Source organism: Rhamphochromis longiceps, linkage group LG11, assembly GCF_057381845.1.
Source record: "Rhamphochromis longiceps isolate RC_006_pf linkage group LG11, R_longiceps_female_GT1.1, whole genome shotgun sequence".
Taxonomy (NCBI): Eukaryota; Metazoa; Chordata; class Actinopteri; order Cichliformes; family Cichlidae; genus Rhamphochromis; species Rhamphochromis longiceps.
The window spans coordinates 31725001-31749483 of record NC_140567.1 but is presented as its reverse complement, the minus strand read 5'-3'; the positions used below and the strand labels follow the sequence as shown (position 1 = coordinate 31749483).

The 24483-nt window shown below is 40.6% G+C and overlaps 1 protein-coding gene across 2 annotated transcripts in view; it reads left to right on the top strand.

Annotated features, from left to right (window-relative positions):
• bbs9 (Bardet-Biedl syndrome 9) overlaps positions 1 to 24483 on the top strand; it is a 174949-nt gene that overhangs the window by 82160 nt on the left and 68306 nt on the right. For both annotated transcript variants that reach the window (XM_085423661.1, XM_085423662.1), the window contains exons 19-20: positions 9484 to 9666; positions 18268 to 18517. In XM_085423661.1, coding sequence (XP_085279787.1) covers positions 9484 to 9666; positions 18268 to 18517 — 433 coding nt within the window. The remainder of the gene's footprint in view (positions 1 to 9483; positions 9667 to 18267; positions 18518 to 24483) is intronic.

Here is a 24483-nt window from a genome sequence, read left to right as displayed (position 1 = left end):
TTTTTCCTCAAACTGCCCAATTTTCTTTTCTAAATTGCCCAAAACAGTTGATTTAATTGTTTTAGACAAAATGAATCTTTTTATCAGGTATATAAAAAAATATAATTGTTTACTTACATCTTCTCACATATGCAGTTTACTTATTTTTCTATAAAACTGGATATCATTTTACATTTTAAAACAATTTCCTTGAAAAATATTTCAGTGGCACTTAAGAGGCATGTCCTACCTGCATAGTATTGCAATAATGATTTGCTTGCCTTACTTGAGGTCTGTCCAGAAAATCCAGTATTCATAGTAACAGCAGTGTCCGTAATGTCTGTGAAAACACTATTGGCAGTTATACATTTACCACTCCTCAGTTTAGTCCCTTGCCACTCCGCTATCAGAAGCAATTCAGAAGCCCTTGTTGGGCTGCAAGAATGTACTTCTTGCACTTTTTGATCAGTCCAGGAGTTATCCAGATTAACACCGGTAATGCTGACCTCAAGTCACACTGCAGTGGTTTGGAGCTGAGAGTGCTGCATCTACAATGAGGATTAGCACCTCTAAGACTGAGGCCACAGTTATTATCTAAAAAGGGGTGGACTGCCTCCTCCAGGTATGACTAGTTGCCTAGTTGCTTCAAATGGCGGAGTTATAGTTTCTCGGGGCACCTGTTCACAGTTCGGTGAAATATGAAGTGGGAAACTGACAAATGGAGTGGTTTAGTGCCATCAGTCATAATGACACTGTATCCATCTCTTGGGGTTATTTGTTATTTATTGATCTGTTGATTTGTTGAGCTGTGGTGAGAAAAAAAGAAAAAAAATCTGAATCTGTGATGTTTTTTTTCTTCTCAGAAAAGAGCTTTCCTGAAACAATCTATGGGTTCATCTTGAAAGACTATAACTCATGGAAGCTCCTCAGTATCCCCTCAGGAGAGCTGGTAGTGGCTTTGGATGTTCAGGCAGGTCTATGTAGACTGTTGCTCCTGCGACCAGGACTTGGATCAGTGCTAAAAGACAGATAGTTGGACGGATGGTTTCCTCCAGCCGATAATGGCATGTTGTCCGTATATATACTAACAAATTATTGTTTTAAGATGATAGGCTCAATGACCTGCACACTAAAATGCAGTAAAATTAATTGTGATTTTTTTTCTATGAGACATTTTGTGCATGATTACTAAAGCTAATTTGCCCGAGTAGATATAAAGTTAAGCGTAGATATAAAGACAAACAAAAGAAAAGGATGTGGAAGCCTGGAGTTCATGCTTATCTGGTGGATATGCTCCAAGTCTTTTCCCAGCAGATGATAAACCATGAGAGGTTGGATCAGGTTTGGTTGCCAGATCCTATCACTTTATCCTCTACATCTTTCCTCATTCGGTACTCCATTCAGACTTGAGTAAACAATCTTTTTTTCACCCTACCTTTTATTCTCTGTATTTTATTCAATTTCTTTGTGGCCTCCAAGTTTTTTCTCCCCTCATCTCTCTCATCCCCTTCTGTCTATTACACTCTCTTGCTCTCTCCTCTTGTCTTATCAGTGGGAGTGTAGACAGACAGTGTTATCAACACGGTGTGTGTGTGTGTGTGTGTGTGTGTGCTTGTTTTGACCACAGACAATAGTGGTTACTGTCTGTCTGTCTGGCTATCTGTCTATCAGACACTGGTAGAAGAGATGCTGATCACTCTGTCACTCATCCACCAGATTGCTCTGTCTCCACCGTCCTCGGCATGTCTACCTCCTAACATAACATCTAACTGCCTGACCCTTTCATTTTAGCTCAATCTGCTTTTTTAAAGAAATCATTATTGCCCAGGTTTCTTTTTTTTCACTTCAACATTTTGGTGGTCAAACTGGTTGGTTGCAGTCCTCATATAATGAGTTTTTCCCTCAGACAGTTTGACCTGCAGAGGATCAAACACTGCGCTGCAAACATGACAAACACTGCTAAATGATGCTCAGTAACCAAGCCAAAGTAACTCAAAGTGTACGTTTAATAGTCACAATGAGCGCTATCATTTTCCTGAGCTGACTACGATGTTTAAGGAGGTAAAGACCAAAGTGAAAAGCAGAATATGTTTTTTGGTGATGGACTGAAGACATCAAAAGTATTTGGTACCTCTTTATGTTTGTGTAGTATGATATCATAAGCTAGTGTCTGACACTGCACTGTTTAGGTTAACTCCCTGAAGGTCTCTCTACACCCCTGCACTGTATTTGTGTGCGTGTCTGCAGGTGTTTGGCAGCCAACATCAGGCTCTACAACAGCACAAAGGAACTCTAATGAGACACATATTTAGATATTTGGGCCTCACCACTCGACACACATAAGTGAAACAGTGAATCTGTTACTGTTCTTTCAGTACTGAGGAAATGTGGTCTTGTGTTAGTGAAAGCACATTTGATCGTGAGCAGAACGGATGTTAATGGAAGTCTGTGCGATCGCGTGTGTGTGTGTGTGTGTGTGTGTGTGTGTGTGTGTGTGTGTGTGTGTGTGTGTGTGTGTGTGTGTATTTAAGATGATTTCAGGAGCTTGTGCCTGTCTATGTAATTGTATCCATTTGTGAGTATGTCTATTAGTCGTCCTGCGTGAGGAAATGGGCTCTGTATTTCCAGCCGTCGTTAAACTGAGATTCTAATTAGCTCTTTAATTAAGACACGGAAACACATGCACGTGCACACACAACCAACTGTAACACATTCATTTGACCTTAGTGTGAACTTTTTCAACTTCGTTCTTCATTTCTTTCTTTATACTCATACTGTAACCCATCTCCTTTACTTCTTTGCTTTCCTGTCCTGTAAAACATTGTTTTGCTCCTGTCCCTGTCTGTGTTTCACTCTCACCCAGCTTGTCTCTCTTTTCCTTGATGCATCGTCCCATAATACCCCGGGCTGAGAGCGATGTGTTCTGCCACGTTGCTTTCTTCCAAACGGACTGCTGTTATTTTCCACTTGCACAGATAGTGCAGCACTGTGTGCACAAAGTCAATTGTGTATTTGTAGGCGCACCTATCTTTAAGTTGTATGTATGCATATGTGTTTTCATATTGGACTGTGTGTGCATGTGTGTGCATGTGTGTGTCTGTGGCTTGGAGTTCATCCATGCTGTTTGCTGCGGCTTACTGAGCAGGAAACATCTAATCTGTCGACTCTGTGGAGGATACGCTCACACAGGAACACACACACAAAAACACTCTGAGCTTTATTTCTTGTCTGTTTCACTTTATGTAAGGATAAAACTCTGACAGCAGATACCTTTATTTTATTTTTCCACTTGCCGCCATGTTGACTTTTACTAACATTCAGCGATGTTTGACAGAAATGCATTTTTTTTGTGTGCATTTGGCTCGACATTTGCTGCAGAGCCTTTCACAGACTTCACCACTTGATATCTGAGCTGCTACACAAGTGCTTTTGCGCTTTGTGTTGTAAAATTGTCCAAACTTGGCGTTGAGTTATACTGTAGCTGTTGAAAGTCAAACAGGAACAAATTCTACACCAAATTATCAACTGCAGCGCTGGAAGGTCATGGACTGGGTAGCACTTTTCCACCAGTTTTTTAAAGGACATAGTTTGACTAGTTTATGTTTGACATCATATCTGTTAATATTTAACAGCATGTATAATAGTGCTTTTGAAAAGAAAAGTACTGTTAATGTTACTAGTGAGTGACTGACCCGATCCCCGTATATTAAATGTGGGGCAAAGAAATATGTCTGAGTTACTCTAGCAGTTACACAAGTTAGAAATGATGATGGTGTGCAATTTCATTATTGCATATGTCAGAAGATGGGAATGTTAATTGGGTTACAAGATAAATACTGTGATTCTTGACGTTCCAGTGGCTTGTTTGACATCTTACACTGAGTTTATGCTTGCTCTACCACCCTAACAAACAAAGGCGTGCACTAAAAGTGACATCACAGTTGGTGTCTTTGCCATGATTTCATGCCTTGTTGTCATGCTGGCATTAGATGTGTGGCCATGGCTGTCTTGAATACACAAGTGTACAATCGTGACAGTTTTTACCACCATTTCAGTGATATATTGGTGCAGGAGCTCAGAGAGAGCGATGCTTCAACAGCTTCATAAGATGACACATGTGGAGGAAGCTTAAAAACACAGCAGTGTCTTTGCATATGATTTTGACTTCTTGTGCCCCTTTATCAGCACTGATGTGAAGTTTTCTTTCTGAGTAGTGGTACCTGTTGCTCAGGAGAATACTGAACAAGTCCGGCACATGCTCAAGCGCCACTTTGAACTGTGACAGGGCTGTTGTGCATTGTCTTAGTTAATATTATGATGGTGACTTTAGAGTCAGTTTTTTTGTTTTTATAGTTTTTATTTTTCACTGTATAAGTCATATAACTGTATTAAAACAAGGAAATGAAATTACATTAGTGGCATTTCCTGTGTTTTCTTTCTGCTTCATGGGGCATATTTATTTTAAGTTATTGGCCATGTTGGTTATTCTGAGAGATAAGTTGGCCCTGTCTATTTTAAAAAGTTCAAAGTGCTGCTTTCTTTGACCTAAACACTGCGCACTGGAATGATCACTGTAACCATCTTCACATTATGTTAATTCAAAGGAACATGACATTAGCTATATCTTGCTCATCATATATACATGATTTTAAGGGTGCTAGGTTGGTTTATATACTGAGAATAAACTTCATTAGTCAAGCACAGAATTCATTCTGAAACTTTTTCTCCTCCCTTCTTTCCTATGAACAGCATGGCAGCCAAATGTGAATCCTGGGCAGCTAATTCCTAAGTCTAACTTTTTAAATGCTTGTTGCATCTCAGCTTAAATTTAAGAGTCAGTTACATTTTGTTGTGTGTGTGTGTGTGTGTGTGTGTGTGTGTGTGTGTGTGTGTGTGTGTGTTTATATGGATATAGAGTGTGTGCTCTAAATACTGCATTTCCATGGATTTGGTAGATAGGGGTATTGCTAATTTCTGTTTGTGTTTTTCTGTACTTTTCTTGGGTATTTTTCTCAGTACATGTGTGTGCATATCTTTGTGCATTTGTGCGTGAATAGATAAACATGACTGTTTGTGTATGTGTCTGTGTGTGGTTTGCAATCCCCAGAGTAACGTAAAATGTTGGCTTGTATTGGAAGCTTTGTACTCTGTGTTTGCATCTGAACAAGTGAATGGATGGAAGAAATTCTAATAGAGGGAATTTTTCTTTAATAACATCTTTCATAGACTTTCAGTCTTTCCCTCTGACTTTTTTTTTTTTGACGGTCTAGGTTAAAGGGCCATGACGCTGTCACAAACTTGTGCCTTGTCACTGAGATGTAAACCAGGTTTAAGTGCATAAGATGCAGCAGAATGTCCCTTTATGTTTCAAATAGACTCCAGACTTTATTGCAGACACCTCGGGAGGTCGTAACCCCAGCAGCTTCAACTGCAGGTTGTTTAAGGTCACCAGTAGTTCAGCTGCTGACGTACAACTAAATAGCTGTGAGAGGGATGGTGTTGATGTCCAAGTTTAGAATTTTTTTAAGCACCTTTTCTGTCCAGGCTTCCTGGAAGCTGATTTGTATTGGTTATTTGTTTTTAACATTTGTGTATATATTCTGTACATATCTGTGTGTAAATGGATGTGTGTTCATATTTGCATGTTTTTATATCTCTGTTCTGTGTGTGTGTGCGTGTGTGTGTGTGTGTGTGGGGGGGGGGGGGGGGTGTTTAGGCTAAATGTGTCTTTGTATTCTCTCAGCTGGCATCAATCAGAGTGTGTGTGTGGAGTCGACCCACTGCCAACAATGAAGCCCTTCACCAAACCTGGAGCCTTTTATCAATACGCACACACAGACGTGCACACATGCACATTTTCAGAGATCTCGAGGGGAAGGTGGATGGGGTTTTGTTTGGATCTTGAGAAGGATGAAGGTAGTCAGTGTGTGTGTCTGTGTGGCGCATGGCAGAAATTTAGCATTAGAGTATAAGGAGTTCATGTACGTGAGTTGTAGCTCGTGAGTGTTTTTAAACGTATATTATTTTTTTTTCACAATTCACAAAATTAGACTCCCAAAGATCCAACAGAATTTTGCAATTATTTATTATTTATCTAAATACTCTGAGCAGTGTTCCCAATAAGTGTGCAGAATTTTACAGCTTTTTACCATATGGTTGTACAAGATGCAAGGGAGGAAGAGAGGGAAAAAAATGAAGAGAGCAAGTGAGTCAGAAATAATTTACATTCGGTCACACTTTTTTAAAAGACTTAAGCCAAGCTTATGTCTTTGTGTACTCATGAAGGTTAGACTGGGTTAGACTGGCAAGACAGTGATGAGAAATAGTTAATCATTTGGCAAGAATGCGTATGCATGTGTGTGCATGTGTGTCTAACTTGAGAGTTGTGAATGACATGGCACCCACAGATGACCTCAGCCTTGAATGAATGCTTGAGTCCTTTTAGGTTTACCACCAAATGAAAGGAAGTGAATTAAGACTTTAACTCTGACTGTTTACACTTAGTGTGCAAGTCTTAGAGGAGGCTCTCGTACCCATGTACTCATGTTTGTAGTTTAGTATTACGCAAATCAAAACGGCTTACTTAAGCAATTGGTGCTTTACCCTAGCATGCACACAGATATACACTCACTCTCTCACTCACTGACTCTCTCTCTCTCTCTCTCTCTCTCTCTCTCTCTCCCCAACACACACACACACACACACACACACACACACACACACACACACACACACACACACACACACACACACACACACACACACACACACACTTCATTTCTGAGTCTTCCATCTCTGTTTTCGCAGTATCAAATGGCAAGCGCTGAATCCATTTGTCAAACAAACTCCTGGCGTACGTTGGCACTCAGGCCTGCAGATCACTCATTTATCTGAATACACACTCTTCCATTAGTCCCAGATCTGCTTTCACCTCTTCTTTTTCTCTCTCTGTCCGTTCATCTCTCTCCTCCTCCTCCTGCTTCTCTCATTTCCCTCCTTGTCTTCATCCGGCTTGCCCTTTCTTGTTGTCTTCTTATTCATCTGTCTTGCTCTTTCATCGCTTGTTCTCTACTCATCTCCACTCCTCTGTTATTGCAATGATACAGGGATGAAGGGACTGACCCCTCACTGAAGGTCAGAGTTCACATGGTCCTACCACACCTCATATATGTATTCTCTCTCTTTCTGCCTTCTACTGCTGAGCTGTGTACTTGAGTAAACGTTAGAAGAGCTTAACCCTCACTTTTGTGCTGTTTAACCTCATCTTCATTGCAAAGCAAGTATTTCATTCCTCTTTGCTCCCCGTCTATGTTTTTGATTCCCACAATTCTTAAGAAAACATGCCTTCGAAAATACTGCCAACCGAGTGTATGGGCAAGTCATCAGAGCAAGCAGTCTCTACATGTAGAGAACAATTTATTTGAATTCTGCTGTGTTTCGTCTTTTTAGTTTAGTTTATTTTTAAACTTGAGAAAGAAGAAAATCCGTAGTAAACATTCTCTAAATGGGATTTCCAGTGCTCTAACAGGAGAACAGCAGTGCAGTTTGTTCAGAGAAAAAAAACTAAATCCAGTAGTCTGCAGGAAAGAGCCATAAAGCACAAAGGCTGAAGGGCATGGAAATAATGGACTGGGGTTTATTTCCTCCTGTTGAAGAATATATTGGTAAAGGAAAGAGTGAAAGAATTTTTAAGAAGTTGAAGAAATATTAGAAAAAAATCCTAAAAGGAAGATTTCCACTGGTAATGTTTAATTAATTTACAGAATTGTTGCAGAACTGTCCTGTAAGTAGTGCATTTAAGATGTTATTGTCAAAGCAATGATTTTTAAAAACATACCGAGCATACAGGTGGGAACTTTAAGTGGGTGTTATAATGTGGATATTGAATGCAATATCTTCCAATTGATATGAGTCCTAAAGTGGTAAAATGGTGTGATTTGCATATTACGCATTACCTTTAAGCTGAGAGCTGGTTAGTTATGTAATGAATATACATATATCTACTAACAGGTCATATATCAGTCAGTGCTATTCTTCATTCCCACGTTAAATTAGTCTCTTCAGTTGCTGTCCTGGAAGTTGAGAAATGTTGAAATATGTTGAAATCTTTCTGTTCCCAGTGGTTAATTCACCTGTAGTATCTTGAAGTTGTGAAATGTCAGTTACTTCCTATAATTTCTGGTCACCACAATGCTGTGAATCACTTCCAGTGTAGCTTAACTGACTACTACCAAACTAATGTTTATATGGGTCTTATGGGTCAAGAGTCTTAACCATTCAAGGGAACTAGAATTGGACCCAGATCCACATACCTACTGTGACACCTTCGAGCGTTTTCACCATTGCGAACTTGGTTGCAAAAACCTGGATGTGATGAGGAGGGACACACCCGTTAGCTGATAACTTGTCATTGACGGGTTGCTTGTCATGTAGCCTCACACATGAGATAATCCTCTTTTTTGAAACGCGGTATGATCAAGATTTACGAAACAGAGTTCATTTTTTATTCATTATGTCCCAACATAAGAGACTGAGCCCATGGACTGAGCAAGAACATGTTTAAACAAGAAATAACAGAAAGCTGTTTTCCCATAAACTTCTACTGGACCAGACGTCTTTTTGCAACTACAGCTGTCGCCCTCTAGTGGCCTTAAGATAGAATGCAGATTTAGGCTCTAGCTTCATTGTAAATATACCGGGTTAGCTAAAACTAGACAAGAAAGGAAGGAAGAATCATCCTGTGTGTATAACAGTTTAACAAATGATTTAACTGTCTCTTTCATCTCTGACAAAGCAGTGTGTTTGACTTGCGTTGTAACTAGTAGTCCATCAAAAATCTTGCCAAACATGTCATCCCTACACATTATTTTAAAATTTAATTTCAGATGTTAAAGGCCAAAAGGGAACTGTGAGATCTTAATATTGCAGCAGGGAATTGTGACCCCCGTTATAAAAATAATACACAAAGATGAAGTGGTTCAGGGTGAATTCAGGCTAACACACAGTGAGAGTAATGAAGAAGCTGCAGACTCGATGCTCATAAAACTGTTTACACAGGTTTTGCCACTGATGTTAAGTCTTTGTCTTTGGGGATAAATGGGTGTGTTTTAGAGAAAGTGACCCAGCAAGGCTTTTAGGGATGATTTGTCATTTGGTCCAGCAAGAAAGCAAAGGGGGAAATCTGGCTTTTGTGTCATATTAAGAAAATATAATAATTATGGAGATGACTCAGAAGAAAATACACAAAAATTCAAAATGACTGGAACCAGAGGTCAAGTTGGGTAGCCAGCAGATTTATATTTTTCTTGGCTGACTTTGAAGCATGTTTATAATTTTTGACAAGTATTCAAGTTTTTTATAAAACAAACTGGATCAAGATCAGAGGTGAAGTCACAGCTCCTTAAATGCAAACTGTTGATGTATGAATGCATTTTCATCACCTCTGTATGCAATGGTGATTCTTGTGATGATTAGGAGAGATTTACCAGCTCCTGTCTCCTCCAGGTAATGGCACTGGCAGAGGCTGCAGAGGAGAACCGGGCACTGCTGGAAGAGGCGTTTGTTCGTCTGCGGAGTGCCACACACCTTCTCGTGCTCCTGCTGTCCCTGTGGCAGGGCCTGACCCCCGATCAGACCAGCATCCTGGAGGCCACACTGCTTCCTCTGCTGCAGGACACACCGCAGCTGGTACACAGTCTCTCACTCACGCACACACACACACACACACACACACACACGCACGCACGCACGCACGCACGCACGCACGCACGCACACACACACACACACACACAGGTGGCCATTAACATGTCAGTATCTGTCCATCCATCTGCAGCTTGCTCAGTATACATAGACCCAGCTTAAACACACTCTCTAAAAACTTTTAAAAATACATTAAGTACTTCTGGTCTCTGTGGAATACACACACAAACGCACACACACAAACTCAATCACACATTCAGTTTTTAGCACTCAACACTCACCCGTCAGCTCTGCACAGAGTCAGAGTGTGTTCTGTGGTACCTGTTCATAATTTGACCATTAAATCTGATGTGTGTGTGAGTGTGTGTGTGTGTGCATGCATGTGTGAATATATATAAAATACACAAATACACGCAAAAGGTCAAGGTCAAAGAAAGGTCCTAGTGTGAATAGATGGCATATTGCTCTTTAAAGAGCCTCTGACTCAGACGTCAAGCTTTGTGTGAGAGTGTGTTTGAATGTGTGTTTGTGCTTATGTGAGCGTGGGTTGTGCACTGCCGTGTTGACAGAGCTCCTCCATTTGCTGCAGTCAGACCACGAAAGATTTGTCACTCCATCGAGACGGCGAGTGCCCACTGTGGGTATGTTTGTATTAGTTTTTCCATAGCTCCGATCAATCCCCTGAACCTCTCATTACCACTGTGTCTATTTCCAGCTTTCGCTAACGGCGCAGAGTTACACACATGCACACAACTGTGCATAAAATATCTTACAGTACGCACACACTGTGATTGTAGACAGAAATAGCTTCAGAGGGTCAGTTGATGAGCCTCGAGGGACTGTGAAAGTAAGTTTGTGTGTGTGTGTGTGTTATTATAAATGGGATTAATGGCATTAAGTAAATTAGTAGTAATCAGGGTCATGTCCACAACATTAAGACAAACAGGTGGACTGAAGGGTTATTTTAGGAAATTTATATTACCTGATGCAGTGCTGTGACAACATCTATCAAGATTCCAGTGGAGTTTTTATTAAGTTATTAGAACATTTATTTTTCTTTGTGTAACATGTTATTTTGGCTTATTACACCTAGGCACTTCTTTTGTTGAGAGGGAATTGTTATTTTTATTATTTAAGTCAAAATTTTTGAAAACTCTTTTTTCAAAAAACACTAAATCTTCATCTGGACTTTTTACCGTTTCTGTGGGTGGACTGGCGAGGTCATTCCAGGTGAGTACAAGTCCGTCACTCAGTTAGTTCCAGGATTGTCACAGATATGAATAAAGTCTCTGAGGAGAATGGGGGTGGAACAGTTATCAATTCTTCAGCCAAAATGAACGATTGGCTAACTTAGTTAAATATTTCTCCATCTTGAATTCATTAGTAAGTTCCTACACACTCTTCTGTTACCCATTACCCATTTATTGGATCTTTTTCAAATGCAGAACTTTTTTCATTTTTCAGTAAAAATGCAATTTTCATAATTTCAGTTCAGTCTCACTGAGCAGTTTTACCCGCGGAGATGATCCTGATCGAGATACTGTTTTTGGAGAGCAAACTCCAGTACAGCACATGATCCCAAAGTTCTGTTGGTCCACTCATTAAAAATAATAATAAACAGACAAACATGCAATTAAAAATTTTCCTGTAAGGTATGTCCTAGGACAGGACACCAATGTGGCTGCTATTCATAGGTCGCTGCCATTCTGACCCAGATACTTGTGCATACAGTTCATTGTCAGTGTGAACGATAGATGGAGCCACGCTGGCATCACTCACGAGAGGGTGGATTTATAATTTATCAGCTGATGCTAATTAGCTTAGTTAGCAAACTAAATTCATAAACGATATGGCTACAATCCACAGACATGCATATCAGGTAACTGGTGCTCAGACTAAAAAAATGCTGGAATTTTAGTCTCCAAAACCAAAGCAATAACTTTTTGGATGCTCTGTACCGCAGTGTAAGTCATAACATTAGTCAGGTAATCCATTAAAAATGCTCATAAAGGCATAAATGCTGCACACACACACACACACACACACACACACACACACACACACACACACACACACACACACACACACAGTAAAGAGGTCCAGTTTAATGACTACACCAGGTGGATGAGTTGTAAAAAAAAATTACCAGAGTATTTATGATAGGATAACTGTCCATAGAGGCCAAAACCTTTTTTTTTTTTTTACCAGGCTGTAAATATGCTTTTTGATGCTGTAAAATTGGCCATTTTAACCTGGCCGTCTATGGGGAATGTCTCCCTTCTGGAGCCAGCATGAAGTGGCACCTAGAGGAACTGTAAATTTTGCCACTTGTGCATTTGCTTCATTTTCAGCTCTGGAGTTTTCCGCTTGGTTTCAAAACAATGACATTTGAAGCTGAACTTTATTTTGGGGATAATGATGAAGTCACAGGTAGTGGAGCTCATATTGAACAACAATTGGTGTCCACTTTAAAAAAAAAATCATTGTGCACAGCTCTGTGAAAAACCATTGAACATGCACCTGTTGCTGCACCTCTGAGACTGAGATTGTAGAAGACTGAAATATGAAAGTTGAGACATTTTGACAAAGGAGATACTATACACAGCAATCTCTGCTCACTGAAACGCAGAATAACTAAAATATATAATGCAATACCAAATGACCCATGTCACTTCCATATTATGTGATTGGAAAGCACAAAGAATGGCAAAAATCTGTGGCAAAGTTTATGCTTCTCAGGATATTTGGAATTAAGAAGAGGAGTTCTTTTGAGTGCAGGCTCATTACACTGCTTTTTATCTGAAAGAAAATAGAAATATTTATAATAACAAGGTCAAAAACAAGGAGGAGGTGGAGAAAAAAGGAGAAGGAGGAACACCAGAGGAAATGCATCTGTGAGGTATCTAACGAAACGTCTCATTTAGTTGCAGCCAAGCAGAACACCTCCTTTTTCTCTTCATGCATTCCTTCCTCCGTGTCCTCCTCCCACTTTGCTCTCTTTCCCACTTTTCATCCTCATCTCACTCCTCATTGTTTTTCTATTCTCTATTTTTTACACCAGCAGTGTTATCACTCTCCATCATCCCTCCTGCTCTTTTTTTTCTGTTTATACCATAGTGCATTCTTTACCCTCTTTTTCTCACTGTCTCAACACCTCCTGCTTCTGCTTTCCTTCTCTCATTATTTTCCTCCCAGTTTCTTGATACAGTCATAATGCCAGTCTTGCTCAGGCTTCTCACTCTCTGAACTAACACTATAGACCCTAAACTATACATCAGCCGTAACTTTAAAACCAGTGATACAAGGCTCCCTGTCCATGTCTCAACAGATATACAGATATAGCTCCTGAAAGTGTTTTGTAGCCTTAAATCACAAATGGTTCTATAAACCTTTTAACAGTGTTAAGACATTTGAAAGAGAATTTTCCCATTCATGATATGGTGGGGTTTTTTTTTTTGTATTCAACCATAATTTTGGGGGTAGACAGCATAGACACTAAAGTTTGCGAATGCAATAACCTGAAAACATGGCGATATAAGAGAAACACGTATGTGAGAATGCTGTTTGTAGATTACAGCTCAGCATTCAATACCATCGTTCCCTCGAAGCTGGACAGGAAACTGCAGGATCTAGGACTGAGCAGCTCCCTCTGCAGCTGGATCCTTAACTTCCTGTCTGACAGACGCCAAGTGGTCAGACTGGGCAGCATCACCTCATCCCCCGTCACACTGAACACTGGTGCTCCACAGGGGTGTGTACTGAGCCCTCTCCTGTACTCACTCTACACCTACGACTGCACGGCTACTAGCAACTCCAACATCATTGTGAAGTTTGCGGATGACACTACAGTGGTGGGTCACTACAGGGAGGAGGTCAGCGCCCTGACCCACTGGTGTCAAGACAGCCATCTCACCCTCAACGTTGCAAAGACAAAGGAGTTGATAGTGGACTTCCGGAGATGCAGAGAAGTACACACCCCCATCACCATCAACGGCGCTGCTGTGGAGAGAGTGAGCAGCTTCCGGTTCCTTGGTGTACATCTGGCTGAGGATCTTACGTGGTCAGTACACATAAACAACACAGTGAAGAAATGGTAAATGGCCTGTATTTATATAGCACTTTACTAGTCCCTAAGGACCCCAAAGCGCTTTACATATCCAGTCATCCATCCACCCATTCACGCACACATTCACACACTGGTGATGGCAAGCTACATTGTAGCCACAGCCACCCTGGGGCGTACTGACAGAGGCGAGGCTGCCGGACACTGGCGCCACCGGGCCCTCTGACCACCACCAGTAGGCAACGGGTGAAGTGTCTTGCCCAAGGACACAACGACCGAGACTGTCCAAGCCGGGGCTCGAACCAGCAACCTTCCGATTACAAGGCGAACTCCCAACTCTTGAGCCACGATCGCCCAGCGCAACAGCGCCTCTTCTTCCTCAGGAGACTGAAAAGATTCGACATGAGCCCCCGTATCCTCAGGACCTTCTACCGCTATGCCATTGAGAGCATCCTCACTGGATGCATCACCACCTGGTATGGCAACAGCACCGCTTACAACCGCAAAGCTCTCCAGAGAGTAGTGCGGTGTTCTGAACGGATAATTGGAGGTGAGCTTCCCTCCCTCCAGGACATCTACAGGAAGCAGTGCCTGAGGAAAGCGGGGAGGATTATCAAGGACTCCAGTCACCCCAGCCATAAACTATTCAGACTACTTCCATCAGGAAGGAGGTTCTGCAGTATCCGGTCCCGTACCAGCAGACTGAGAGACAGCTTTTTCCACCAGGCCATCAGACTGCTGAACACTTCATAGACACCTCACCTCCACTACTGGAACTTCAACATTATGCACTCCACACTGTATATAAATGCCACTTGTTTCAAATTATTATGAAATAAAGAGGTTATATTTGTCCATAATTTCTTGCTTCATATTGTGGATCTGTAGTCAAACCACAGGTTTCTTTATAACATAATAGGCCTTCTGACTCTGAGAGCTTCTGATTGTCAGTAACTAGGCATTTACAGTAAATAGATGTATTAAAGTTGATTGTACCCAGAAGTTAAGGAAAGTAGCTGATGCTGTACTAAATCCACTCTTGATTTGGTCTTAGGATGATTGTGTGGGTAATGTTTCCCCCTGAGACTGACTGTATGGCATTGTTCTCACAGAGCCGTAACTCCGGTCTCTCAAATGACATTCGCAGTCTTGATGAGGATATCATGACTGCAGAGGGATTGCTTTTTGAACCTTTACCTGTCTCTTTGGGAGTCCTCCAAGGTTGTGTGCTAGACTCTGTTATAATTTATGTATTGCCAGCCTGTAATTCTGCAGTTACACCCAGGGTTTCTCCCTTTGTCAGACCTGATATTCCTGATGCAGTCCATAGGCTTTTTGAGGAAACTATTTAATAAGAAAAAAGAAAAAAAAGGTTTGTCTTTGTTGGTACTTCAACAGTGGAACATTGAAGCTATACAGGTTTAAAGGCCAAACTATTCATAACTGGTTCTGTTTGTCTAAGCTAATAATACCACATGTGCTTTATTTTAATGTGTTTGTTTGTAATGCGGCATAATGCGGAGTTAATGTATGACTCAAAAAATACTTTTCAGTCACGAAGTGTTAACAATTTAGCATCAATTTCTCTCACTCAGTGATGCGATTGGTATTGTTCTCACTGAATATCAGCTTTTTTGTGCACTCAAGAAAAAACAAGGTAAAAATGGCGTTTTAACATTTTGGATAATCATACATTCAGTGTTATTCAACAGGGTACTTTTATTTACTGATGTAATCCGTGTCTATACAGTGTCAATATACACAAAACTAAAGCTTTCCACTCTGAAGTGTTGGTAAAAGTTCAAAAAAGATTCCTTTTTGCTATCATAAACACAAGGAAAATAGAAGCTCTGTCATGCTTCTTTGCTGCTGCACTTGTACAACTTCTCTTTTCAAAAAGTCTTCAAAGACGACCCAATAATACAAAACCTCTCTTGTTTCTTGGTACAGAAAACAAGTTCCTCTTCTATTTCTGCATTAGTGGGAACTTTGCCGTAATTTATCGCTCTGGCCTTGATCCAAAGCCGCTCAGCTCCACCTTTCTTTGCTTCCTTTCTTCTCCTTCAGGAGGATGAATGTCTGCAGTTTAGGTTTAGAGACGTTTAATTTTCTTCCGCAGCATGTGGAACGTATGTTTCAGCGAGCGCGTGCATGAGCATGCCAAGTTTCCACAGAAACCTGCAGTTATGTTGTTCCATTTGATAACCTGGTGAGGTATTGTTGTAAGAATAGGTCACCCACCTCTATCTCGCCTCCTCCTACCCCTCCTCTTTAATTTTTCTCCTTCCAGACTCGTCCAGTGTCTTTTCTTTACTCTTGTCTTTGCTCATCTTTCGGCTTTCCACATGTTTAATTTTTTTTGGTGTCTGCCTTTCCCTCCATCATCATCTCATCTCCTTCAACCCCCCCGACCATTTTCTCTCTCGCTCTTTCGTCCTCTTTTGCTCTCTCTCTCACACTCCTGCATTCTCTCTCTCTCTGTCGCTCTTTCCCCTGTGTCTGTCTGTATCTCTCTGTCATCATCATTACAGGGTTGATTACCTGTCATTATGGCTCATTAGGGGCCTATCAGCATGGCGGCAGGCAGGAGAACGAGAGGTGTGTGTGTGTGTGTGTGTGTGTGTGTGTGTGTGTGTGGGGGGGGGGGGGGGGGGGGTGATGGTGGAGGGGTACCTGTCAACACACCCTTACCCTCCCAACACACACTCACGCACATACCGCATCATCCTCAGACCTACCCATCTAAATCACCCATTCAAATGAGAGATTCTGGGTTCCCTGGTTTTTAGTAGGATGAGTTGGGTATATTCGTGTATGTATGCGTGGGTGAAGGATGAGAGATGGTGAACGGGGACAGCAAAAGACCAAACCCTCCTCACTGTTTTATTACTGTGGCTTTGTGTGTGTGTGCGTGTGTGTTTTCGTTTCTTTCGATTCTGAATGTCTTATCATTTTCTTGCTCTCTCATAAATTCAAAATTCAACAGGGCATCAAATTAAAAGGCTAAAATAGTTTATTCTAACTATTTGTCTCTTCTCCATCACCTTTCCAAAGTCATGCACTCGTGGTTCTTTCCTCCTCATTTCTTACTCTGTTTATGAGTGGATCTGCCTTGAATTAAGAGTTTAATGTATTCTGTTATGCAAATTTGTATCCTCTATTCTTTGCTCTAGCTTCTTTTTGCGCCATCCCTTTTTTACTTTAGTGAAGCACAAATCGAAACTCACACCTCCCAGTCTTAGTTCTACATTGCTAGTTAATAACAGAAACACAAGTTTACAATCTGATAGTATTTATTATTTTCTCTGAATGTTGATTTCTTGTTTCTGAAAACTTACTAAGACAATTACTATAATACAGGCCTTCTGTGTCCATTATGTCATTCTTCTTTCAGCCTGTATCTCAATAATTTAAACATACATTACCAGTCAAAAGTTTGAACACATCTTCTCATTTAAGCGTTTTTCTTTATTTTTACTACTTTCTACTTTGTATATACATATTGAAGACATCAAATATATGAAGCAAGATATATGGGATTATGTAGCAAAGAAAAAATTGATAAATAACTCTAAACTTGTCTGAAATTTTAGATTCCTCAAAGTAGCCACCCTTTGCTTTGTTGACAGTGCTGCAAACCCTTTTCTTAATAAGGGTCATGATTTAGTCACCTGAAATGGTTTTCAGTTCACAGGTGTGCCTTGTCAGGGTTCATTTGGGGAATTTCTTGCCTTCTTGGTTGGGACCATCAGTTGTGTTTTAGTCAGGTTGTTACACAGCTGACAGCCCTATTTGACCACTTTTAGAATTCATATTATGGCAAGAACCAATCAGCTAAGTAAAGAGAAACAACCGTTCATCATTACTTTAAAATTGCTAAAACTTTGAATGTGTCCCCAAGTGCGGTTGCAAACACCATCAAGCGCTACGATGAAACCGGCACACATGAGGACCGTCGCAGGAATGGAAGACCAAGAGTCACCTCTGCTGCTGAGGATAAATTCTTCGGAGTCACCAGCCTCAGAAACCGCAAGTTAACAGCACCTCAGATTAGGGCCCAGATAAATGCCACACAGAGTTCCAATAGCAGACATATCTCTACATCAACAGAGGAGACTGTGGAAATCAGGCCTTTATGGTCAAATAGCTACTAAGAAACCACTACTAAAGAAAGGCAAAAAGGAGAAGAGATTTGTTTGGGCCAAAAAACACAAGGAATGAACATTAGACCAGTGAAATCTGTGCTTTGGCATGAGATGGATCACAGAGTGAAGGCAAAAGGGGCAAACAAGTGCTCAGCATCTCTGGGAACTCCTTCAAGACTGTTAGAAAACCATTTCAGGTGACGACCTTATGAAGCTCATTGAGAGAAGAGTGTGCAAAGCAGTAAACAAAGCAAAGGGTGGCTGTTTTGAAAAATCTAAAATATTGAACATGTTTTGACACATTCAGTGAGAATCTACAATGTAAATAATCATGAAATGAGTGGTAGTGTATAAGGTAAGCTTCCTATTTCTTTCCACAGGGTTGGGAAGAGAGCTGTGATGCTGCCGTCTCCCACCTCCTACGGACCTGCTTGTCACAGAACCCCAAGGACCAGGCTACTTCTCTGGCGCAGACAGGAGGATCAGTGCTGGGCCTCCCCAGTGACACTGCCCGTCTCAAGAAGCACATCACCCTGCTTTGTGAACGAATCGGCAAAGGGGGGCGTCTCACCCTGGCCTCTGAGGCTAATGTCCAGGTCCCTGCTCAAGTCCAGAATCTCGCTGTTCCTGGTGAGTCATTGGTTTACTTGTCTACATTCCACTTAGACTGACTCAAAATTAGACTCAAAATTTCCTTTTTAATACATTTAGGATGGGATGAAGCGACCCTGAGCCATCTTTCAGTTATGCTACTAAATACTCAGGTTGCCGGGCTACTTCAAGGCCATTGCTGCTGTAAATTAGCACTGTATAAATAAAAATGAATTAAACTTAAGGTAACCCTATTTAAAGGTTGTTACTCTGCCTCTCTGTTGAGTTGTTGGTTTTAGTATTTTAGATAAATGCAACCATGGGATTATAGGATGGGAACTTCCCATTCATCATTTTAGTCAAAATACTTTAATTCTGCTGTCTCTTGCAGAAAACAAACAGTTCCAGCAATGTAAATACTGAAAGATCCAACTAAAGTATCAAAGAATTTGGGAGGGAACTGCATTGCTACCAGATTGCTGACTGAACAGTTTCAGTGGTAAAATCAGTGGTGTGTGTGTGTGTTGTAATCTGTGCATGTTATACTGTGTGCGTGCTGGTGGACAGCCTTGTAAGCTGGTCCCTTGGTGCAGATTTTAAGGCTCAGCAGGCAAAAACACGGACCCTATTCATTTAACACCTTACAGCCAACACAGAGACTCATATTTAAATGCATCAGTACACGCACCCTTGAAATAATATACACAGGTATGTGAAAAAAATAAGAAATAATACCACTACAAACAGGTATACATACACAGCTGCATAAGTTACACAGTGCAGGCACATGCATAAAAAATATACACTCACATAATTTTTGCGAGGTAGACACTCGTAAAATCATGCATATACATGCAAATACATAAACTCTTTCACTCAGGCACCTTATGGATCATTTACTCTTGGCAGAAGTTTTAAAGGACCTTTTGACAGATCATCAGTTACACTCTTCAAGCCCAACCCCTACTGCCTTTCTTACCTCCTTGTACTCTTCCTTCTCTTAACTCTCTTTTATAGTAAAAACCAAAATGTACACCCACCGGTCACTTTAGGTATTCTTTGCTACTATTGGGTTGGACCTTCTTTTGGCTTAATTCTTCATGGCACAGATTCAACAAGGTGCTGGAAACGTTCCTCAGACATTTTGGTCTATATTGACATGACATCACACAGTTAGTGTAGATTTGTTATCTGCACCTTCATGATGTGGTCCATTTCACCACATCCCAAAGGTGCCCTATTGGATTTAGATCTAGAGGCCAGAGCTTCTTGACATGGTGCTGGAAACAGCTAAAAGAAGATGGGTACGCTGTGGTCATAAAGGGATGGACTAATTAGCAACAATACTCAGGGGGCGCTGTGTCATTTAAATGATGCTCAGTTGGTACTAATGGTCCCCCATGCCCTTACAAAAGGAACAGCACCCTGAACTGTTAATGCAAGACAGGACGAATCCATGCTTTCATGTTGTTTATGCTAAATTATGACCATGCTATCCGAGGCAGCAAAAATCAAAACAAATCAGCTCTTCTGCTCTTCAACAGTCTTCTGTTGGTAACCCAGTGCAAAGTGTAGCCTCAGTTTTATGTTTTTAGCTGACAAGATTAGAACCCATTGAGGTCTTCTGCTGGTTATTTGAGTTACTGTTGACTTCCTGTCACTTCTCAATCCCTTATCATTGGGTCAATAGATATATGTATTTACAGACAGACAAACAGACAACAGACAAACATCTTTTGCATGTTCAGTATTTTTTATGTCTAGTTCTGTTTGACCAAAACCAACCAAATTTAGTTTAAAATTGACAGTTCGATTCTTTTCAGTCAAGACATGTTCTGTCTTATAAAAAGAAGTGGTTAATTCCTGGAAATCTGCATATTTTGCTGGTGTGATTTATCAGTGAAGATGTGGCCTAATAGCATAGGGGACATGACAGTGCCTGGTGGTGCCAAATGGTTTTCCAGGACCATGTTTGCTTGTTTGCTTTTTATTTATGCACATTCTAGGGTCTAGGGACAACACACTTTAATCAGCATAATTAATCAGTGTATGAATATGCAAGTCATAGCCGCAGTGTTTAGTTTAAATTCTTGTTCCCTTGCCAGATGTTAAATCAGCTCATTTGAGTTTACTGCAGAGTCAGTGCTGCTGACACTTACTGTCCAGCAGTTTTAAGGTAAACGTGTAAATGTGCATGGCCACATGAGGAAGTTGTAATCCTCCACCTACACCATGAGATTTGTGGATCCATTTGTTTTTGAGAATTAGTACTGTACTGTGTGTGTGTGTGTGTGTGTGTGTGTGTGTGTGTGTGTGTGTGTGTGTGTGTGTGTGTGTGTGTGTGTGTGTGTGTGTGTGTTAGAGAGAGAAACAGAGAAAGAGGTCTATAAAGTGTTAAAGGCATGTTTATAAGTGATTATAGTGATTACAGTAATTCGGCGCATAGTTCAGTGGAGCCGAAGTCGGTCAATAAAGTGTGTGTGTGAGAGAAAGACAGAGAGAGGAGAGAGTGAATGTGTTTGTGTTTACGTTTTCTTGTCATGCGGTCTCTCCTTTCTCTTTTGGTCTTCTGCCAAAATTGACACAGATGTAGACACCACATACACACACACACACACACACACGCTGCACTGCAGTAAACAGGCGTTCGCTAACCCTGTCAGATGTTGCTTTTTCACCCGGCCGTAAACATGCACACTTGTTTACGTTTCCAACAACACCGACAGCAACCGTTTTACTCCAAGACCACAGAAACACACACAAACGCATACACACTGAAATACCGCACAATAAGTCTCACTTCATTGGTAGGGAAACCCAACAAAACACACACACACACACACTTCTAAGCACATTATCGTCTCTGCTTGTCTTTTCCAGAAGTATAGAGAAGGGAGGACCAGGTTTGGTTCATGCTGGTTGGTCAAATGCTCAAAATCTGGTTGAAGGCAAACTTTAAAATCTTCGTGGATTTCATTTAAAAAATAAAATCTGTTGCAGTATGCAAAATGTATGAATGAGTTGAGCACTTAATGAGAATAGAGCCCATTTGGTCAATGGATAATGAAATATCTCTCTTGTAATAAATTCTTGTTCTGGACGTCACTTCAGCTACTGGAAAATTACAGGAGGTGGAACGGGCCGTGGAGTGGGAGCTCAGAGAAATCTGGTGATGCATATCCCATATACACTATAAATACTAGTATTCCAGTTACTAATTACCGGTTGCTATTTACACAGGCGGCAATGTTTAGAAACACAAACCAGCAGTTTTTTAAAAAGGTTAATCTAGTTTTACTGTAACCATTGATCTGACTTGTTCCACTGTATGTTTTGGTTTATTGGTTTCTGCGTACTGTAGTCTGTGAAGTATAGATCTAAATCTTGTAGTATAGTAGCATATGCAAGCCAGATATAACAATTACAGTATATCAATACATAAAGGACATATTAGGAACATTAGTATATTCCAACTGGGTGTGTAGTTTTATCTGGCTAACATGTATCCCACCGTATCTCTTGTTGTCTATATGTTTCTCGCTGCGTCATTTGACCTTGTGTCTTACCCTGATGACATCATTTGGACCAATTTGAAGCTTCAGCAGCTGTACTTTGTACACATACACACACCTGCTGAAATCAGGACTGTTTATCACATGGTTCATTAGTCAGCGCGCTGTCAGCATAGCTCTTCCTTCAGCTAAAGAGGTGTGTATATAGATGCCTGCTCCCACCCACACACATACATACACTATCTAAACAAGATGACAAGATGAAGAGTTATTTGACTGCATGAGCAATATTTTTTTTTCCACAAAAAACTCATTATTGTCGTCAATCCCATCTGTGTGCTATGTCCTGTTTATTCTGGTGGTTTCTTCACTGAGGAATCTGCAGTTCATCTTGTATATTAGTCTTTTTTTTAATCAATGGCTGATCTCTTGTTTATCTTATTCTGTTGTACACTGCTGTTGTTGTTTCTCTTCTCTTTTTACGTTATGCCCCATGTTTCACTAATGAATCAAACCCTGTTTTATTTCTAGCATTTAGCATTTTAACATCCTCACTTTTTTCTTTCTTTTACACTCCTCTCCTAATGAACTCAGAAGAGATTGCTTATATTCACAGTCCAGTTAAAGCAAGCAGACACTCTATACACACACACACACACACACACACACACACACACACACACACACACACACACACACACACCCCTATAGCACAAGTGTGTCGCAGTTATTTTCACAGTGTTCCACTGGTAGCTGTGGTTTGGGGCCTGCATCTATTTTAGACTTAAAGAGAGAGGAAAAGATGGGCTGTGTTTGCATGAGCATGCACACACATGTATGTCTGTGTGTGCACGTGGAAGGTCAGAAGACACAGCAGAGATTGAACTACATGCACTGTGTGTAAGTGTAGGTCATGTTTTGTGTGTGTTCTTGTTCAGCTGTCTTTGTTCTCTTGCTGTGGTGTTCAAATTGAAGAGTTTTCCTCCACAATGCTATATATAAAACAGCAGAGTTCTATTTTTAGAAGAGATTGAACAGTTTACTGAAATTTGTTTAGTAATTCACACTTCGAGTTAGACTTTGTTTTTTAGGCAGAAAACTATAAGTATTCTTTCCTGAGCTGTTAAATATTCGTTGCCTAAAATTGCTTGTTTACATTTGTTTTTAGTTTTTAGTGATTTTATTGCAGTAGAAAAAAAATGTTTGCGGGAACGACTCATAATGGCGTTTTTTTTCGAGGTGCTTTTGCCGTACTCATATGTGGTTTGTAAGTTTAGACTGTGAAGACTAGACAAAAGATACCAGGTGTCTGATTCAAGCACACAACTTTTTTTAAAGAATCACACTTCCTGGATTTTGATGTGTGTTTTCAAAAGAATGTTGCTTTGAGGCTGTGTGTGTGCAGAAATGTGCAGGTCTAATGTACTGAACATTTATATATATGTGCGTACAATTATGTATATTGACGGGGGGAAGAAACGTAAAAGCCCACAGCCAAATTGCTGGTAACCACAGCGGCATAGTATCACCCCCATCTTCAAACCGCAGCCCAGAATAAAGCAGGAATGCACTGGTGTCTCCGTACTGCAAACCAAGAAAGAAATGTCTATTGAAAGCATCTTAACCCCTCAACCAAGCTGCCCAAACTGTTCCAAAACTGTCCTAAAGCAGCCCCAAACTGTCACAGACTGGCCCAAATGGTCCCACGCCGTCCCACAATGTCTCAAATCATCACAAAATGGCTTAAACTTTCTTCAAGCTGTCCTCAAATTGTTGTTAAGTGACCCAAACCATTCCCATATATATACAAACAGATCCACAAATGCTCAGATTGTCTCTTAGGCTGAACACATTTTCCAAACGTCCAAGACAATTTCCCCAACTATGTCTCCTAAACTTTTCTTGTACCTCCTAATAAGCGCTAAACTTCTATTTGTTTTGGGTTTGTTTTTTTTTTCAGATTCAGGAGTTGTGTAGATATTTATTGTGTAAGCACAGAAAATAGAAGCTCCATTGTGTCTTTAACAGGCAGAAGAGCTGACCATGCCGTTCCCATTTGGGAATCCATTCAGAATGAAGTATAGATTATGATAACTGTTATTTATACTGCTAATACTACTCATGCTTACACTTTTTCTGCTATTGCTAGTAGTAGTAGTAGTAGTTATATACTTGTTATTATAGTTTGTGGGTGGCCTATCCAAACAATGATTAAATAGGCAGTCACATCTATTCTATATTCTATTGCTAGTCTAAATCTTAAGATTCTCTAAAACTGATAGCTCATCAAATGAGATAAATATAGACTAACTGTAACAGAGCACAACGTCACAACTCTAACCAGGTGGTATAATACCTACTATTTACAGAATGAGGGACAGGCTGGAATGTGTTGGAGGTCAGTGGTAAGAGACAGTCTGTGTGTTTCAGAGTAAGTTGCTCCAGAGGTGGGCTATTTCCTTACCTTATGTTGATGTGAGAATGAGGTTAAAA